The sequence below is a fragment of the Pinus tabuliformis genome, chromosome 4_2 (genome assembly GCF_031772625.1).
Source record: "Pinus tabuliformis cultivar Carrire ecotype Pingquan chromosome 4_2, CPIR1, whole genome shotgun sequence".
Classification (NCBI taxonomy): Eukaryota; Viridiplantae; Streptophyta; class Pinopsida; order Pinales; family Pinaceae; genus Pinus; species Pinus tabuliformis.
Genome location: NC_142304.1, coordinates 1,060,481,369 through 1,060,486,406, shown reverse-complemented (window position 1 = coordinate 1,060,486,406; position 5,038 = coordinate 1,060,481,369). Strand labels below are relative to the sequence as shown.

The following is a 5,038-nucleotide window of genomic DNA, read 5'->3' as shown; positions in this document are numbered from 1 at the left end:
AAATTACAGAATGCTTTTTGACTTCATTGACTTACTCTATTAAAATTTCTTTGCAAGATTTGTTTGCAAGATTTTCCATTTGGAAAGTGGCCCGTATCTCTTTACACGACTTCACTCGTAAAGTTTGGAGGTACGAGGTCCCATAACTATTGACTTAATTGTTTTAAAATATGAGGCCTTCCCTTAATTTTTATGGAAAGTGGGGCCCAAATCTTTTTCTTACTTTTAAAGATGTGTTATGACTATCGACCTCATTTTCCATGGAGGTGGGCCATTCAACGTTTTAAAGTCTAAAGTTTTCTGGAAATACTCAAATATTTTCACGCTCATTTACTTCGTTGTAAAAATTTAATAAGTCGGACGATACTTCTAGATTGATTTTATTAAAGTCAAGCATCTTTTGATTATGCTGTTTTGTTTTGATTTGGAAAATTAGCACACCCACCCACCCACCCACCCAACATTTCCACCGTCTCTGTTACGTTTGTATTTCTCATCCTTATCACCACGCAATAACGTCAGAATCTTTATTTATAAATAAACCAACAAACTCAAACCATTCCCATTCCTGTGAGAGCAGAAGAAGATGCAGATCTGTAACGCCCCCTCTCTTTTTTGGCCTTTACTTTTCCTCTTTTCTTTTTCCATTCTCATACTCACTCCCTCCATATTTTCTTCCGCCCTTCGGTTGTCAGACCACCGGCATCCTCATCACGGCAATGCTTCCGATGAAGAGGCTCTCCTTGCATTTCTCTCTGCAATCACCTATCATCCATCTCACTCACTACTAACCACGTCGTGGAAACGCAATGTTTCGTTCTGCAAATGGACACGTGTCATATGCAGTCGGCGCAGGCAGAGGGTGGTTTCTCTCAATGTGTCGCACATGGAATTACAAGGTACAATCTCTCCTTTTCTCGGCAATCTCTCCTTTCTTAGAATACTTGACCTTGGCAATAACAGTTTCCAGGGTCACATTCCCTATCAATTGGGAAATTTGTTTCGCTTAAAGAAGCTTTACCTGTATCTGAATCAACTCCACGGTTCTATTCCGCCCAATCTTGGTAGGTGCCGCAGACTATCGATTTTTTCTTTGACCTATAACAATCTATCAGGAAGTATTCCCCAAGAACTATGTGTCCTCCCCAAGTTAGAAACCCTTGCCTTAGGAGTTAACAGTTTGACGGGAAGAATACCGGCCTGCTTGGGAAACATATCCTCTTTGAACGCGATAGACTTGTCTCGCAACAGCTTTCATGGGACTATCCCTTTGGAATTGGGTATGCTAAGCCAAATCAACTATATATCAATGGGTCTTAACAATCTCAGAGGACAAATCCCATCTTTCTTTTCCAACTTCACCAATCTTGGATTATTGGATATCACCCTTAACCAGTTGACTGGTCACATTCCCGCCGAATTGTGTAGCAAGAACACACGGTTGACTGCACTGTATCTGGGTGTTAATCAGTTGAGTGGCACCATTCCTGCATCCCTCTTCAATTGTACAAACCTTCAGTTGGTCGACTTAGATGACAATCAGCTCTGGGGAATGGTGCCCATGGAGTTGGGTAAGTTGACGCAGCTCCAATTACTCGACCTAGGCGCGAATCAACTGGTTAGCGGTAGCAGCACAAGCATCCCCATTCTGACTGTGCTTACTAACTGCTCCACCTTAAATTTTATAGATTTAAGTTATAATCGTCTCACGGGACGTTTGCCCTTTTCTATAGGCAGCCTCTCAAGAGAAATATACTCTCTGAACTTGCAAGAAAATGAATTATATGGGGAAATACCTCCACATATTGGAAACCTATCTGGTTTAACATTTCTTGATTTACAAGGTAATTCTTTTACGGGGACAATCCCAGCCACACTTAAAATGCTTCAGAAGTTGGAAAGGCTATTTATGGGAAAGAATCATTTACGAGGAAATATTCCAATGGAAATTGGGCAACTCAAAAGTTTAGGGCTTTTGGATATCCATTATAATAATCTTTCTGGAAGGATTCCCAATTCTATTGCTAGCCTTTATCAATTAAGATATCTATATCTTAACATGAACCAACTATCAGGAAAAATCCCTGCGAATCTAGGGAAATGTGTGAACTTACTACTGTTAGACCTATCATACAACCAACTTAGTGGTGACATACCACCTGAGGTTGCAGGCCTTGCAAATTTAGCTTTCTATTTCAACCTTTCAAACAATTTATTAGAAGGCCCCTTGCCTTTGGAATTAAGCAAAATGACTATGCTTCAAGCTATAGATGTTTCTGCAAATCGACTAACTGGTTACATTCCAAGTGGGCTTGGAAGTTGCAAAGAACTCGAATATGTAAATCTTTCTTACAATGCACTTGAAGGTCTGATCCCAGTCTCACTCAGTGAACTTCAAAGTCTTCAAAACATGGATTTCTCCTCCAACAATTTGTCAGGTGGAATACCCACAGTGTTGGCAAATCTCAAAATGCTCATTCAAATGAATTTCTCTTTCAACAACTTGTCAGGAGAGGTCCCAAAAGGTGGAGTTTTCAAAAAGCTTGGTGCCACATCATTTATGGGAAATCCTAGTCTTTGTGGACCTTGGGTAAATTTGTCTCTATGCTCTAATCACAAACATAGTAGTGTTTCTCATTTGAGAAAAATTGTCATGCTTATTGTTATAGTTGTCATCGCTATTGTATTGTGTTTATTTCTAGGAATCTTGTGTAGACTAAATCACAAGAGGAATATCCCTATAGAGGTTGGGGCATCCTTAAATATGGGACACCAAAGGATTTCCTATGGAGAGCTCAGCGCTGCAACAAATGGATTTAGTGATGCCAACTTGTTAGGAGTGGGTAGTTTTGGGAAAGTGTACAAAGGGGTTTTGAACAATGGCACAATGGTTGCAATCAAGCTTCTCAATTTGGAAAATGAGGGAGCTCACAAAAGTTTTAAAAAAGAATGCAAAGTTTTGGGTAGAGTTAGGCATCGTAATTTGATTAGAATCATAACCTCATATTCAGATCTCCAAGTGAAAGCTTTGATATTTCCATTTATACCAAATGGAAGCTTAGAAAAATGGTTATATCCTGATGCTGAAGTAGAAAGTGGTTTGACATTGCTACAAAGGTTGAATATAGCAATAGACATTGCCCAAGGCATGGTGTATCTCCATCACCATTGTTTCATGCAAGTGATCCATTGTGATTTGAAACCAAACAATGTGCTTCTTGGTGAAGACATGACAGCGTATGTAATAGACTTTGGGATTGCAACCATATGCTTTGCAAATTATGAGGATTCCACTCTCACTTCTACACTTGCTCTTAAGGGATCTGCAGGCTACATTCCTCCAGGTATTATTTGAATAGAATGACATACTATACAATGTTATGAGTTTCATATTTTTATCAAACATTTTGAATTAAACACCTTATGATGAGAATGTATGAATGCAGAATATGGATTGGGTGGAAATGTCACAACAAAAGGTGATGTTTATAGCTATGGAATCATATTGTTGGAGATGTTGACTGGAAAGAAGCCAACCAACAACATATTTGTTGAAGGAATGAACTTGCAGAAATGGGTGGGTAACAATTTTCCAAATCAACTAGGAGAAGTGGTGGACAAGAGTTTACTAAGAAGAACTAGTACAAGCACTCAAGTAGATAAGGATCTCAATTGCCTTAGTCAATCCATAAGTATGGGTTTGTTTTGCACAAAAGATTCTCCTGAAGAACGACCTACTATGGTGGACATTGTGCGTACACTCCAATCTATTAGAGACACCTTTCAAGGAATTGTTGGCATTCCAGAATCCCATTCAAATTCCACATATTTGTTAGATGATGCAAGTACATATCACAACATCACTAGCGAAGACCAAATTTCTTCTACATTCTAGAGTGTTGTAAGTGGGTGGTAATTTTGTCACTAGACCATAAAGTAATTTTAGTGCATTGTCATTAGATACATGTAGTTTGAGTTTTATTCGCCTTTTTCAGGTTGCAACTTGTTTATTAGTCTTGGTCACCTCTCCTTCTACATGCATGTCTATTGTTAGACAAAAGTGTGAGTAAAAATAAAGTTGTTTATTAGTCTTAGTCCCCTCTCCTTCTACATGCATGTCTATTGTCACACAAAAGTGTGTGTAAAAATAAAGTTACATAAGCTTTGAAGATCATTTTTTTTACAAAAATAAAATCTCCTATCTTTGTCTTATGAAAACTTTATGCATATAAATCTTATTACATCTACAATAAAACACACTACAATTTTGTTTTACTTGTATTTTTTTGGCCATATAAATATACTAAGAACTTTGCAGGTTCTTTAAGAGATTACAGAGAAAATCAATGGTATTTTTTGTTCCACAACCGTTTATAAAGCTATCAATTAAAATAAAGAGCAAAAATATGTTGACCAAGATTAAGTTTTCTATACTTTTTCACATATCTAATGTGTTACGTCTTCATAGTAACACTATGAAGTTAAAATTGCGGAATAAGATCAATATGCACATGGCACAACTAGCTTATCCTCAAATTTGTTAAGAATTACAGTAGACACGTAATTGTCATAGATCTAGAAGGAATTAGGCTTGACACATATTTCTATGGGGCTACTTGGTAAAATTGAGTAGCACGATTATTATTATGAGTTAAGATTTAGATTTTGATATTTTTTACGAAATATAATTTATTGTCCTATGGTTTTAATTATTTAAGACCAAATATGAATTTTATTATTGTCTTTTTGGTACATAAAAATATTCTACTAATTTTTTTTTTTTCAAAAAAATTTGAGATATGGAGAGAGTTTAGAGCCTAATTAAACTAGCACAACCACATTAATAAACATGGTTGATATATGCAGATAAACATATAATAATAATAATAATAATAATATATAAAAAAATTATATTATATTAAAAATAATATATTTATTAATACATATATATATATATATATATATATATATATATATTATTAATATATTAATTTTGTTAATATATTAATATAGATATGATTATTAATAGGAAAAAGTT

At 35.8% G+C, this 5,038-nt stretch overlaps 1 protein-coding gene across 1 annotated transcript; it reads left to right on the top strand.

Annotated features, from left to right (window-relative positions):
* The first annotated feature begins 577 nt into the window (after window positions 1-577).
* LOC149173265 (uncharacterized) lies at window positions 578-4,192 on the top strand. The gene is made up of 2 exons (XM_089427897.1): window positions 578-3,344; window positions 3,447-4,192. The coding sequence occupies exons 1-2, from the start codon at window positions 587-589 to the stop codon at window positions 3,893-3,895; spliced, it is 3,207 nt and encodes a 1,068-aa protein (XP_089284023.1). The 5' UTR covers window positions 578-586; the 3' UTR covers window positions 3,896-4,192.
* The last annotated feature ends 846 nt before the right edge of the window (window positions 4,193-5,038 follow it).

What these genes read in the sequence shown, in the direction of transcription:
- LOC149173265 (XM_089427897.1), top strand. Translation starts at nt 587, where the DNA reads ATGCAGATCTGTAACGCCCCCTCTCTTTTTTGGCCTTTACTTTTCCTC. An exon ending in TGCAGGCTACATTCCTCCAG is followed by an intron (nt 3,345 to 3,446) that starts GTATTATTTGAA and finishes GTATGAATGCAG; the next exon opens with AATATGGATTGGGTGGAAAT.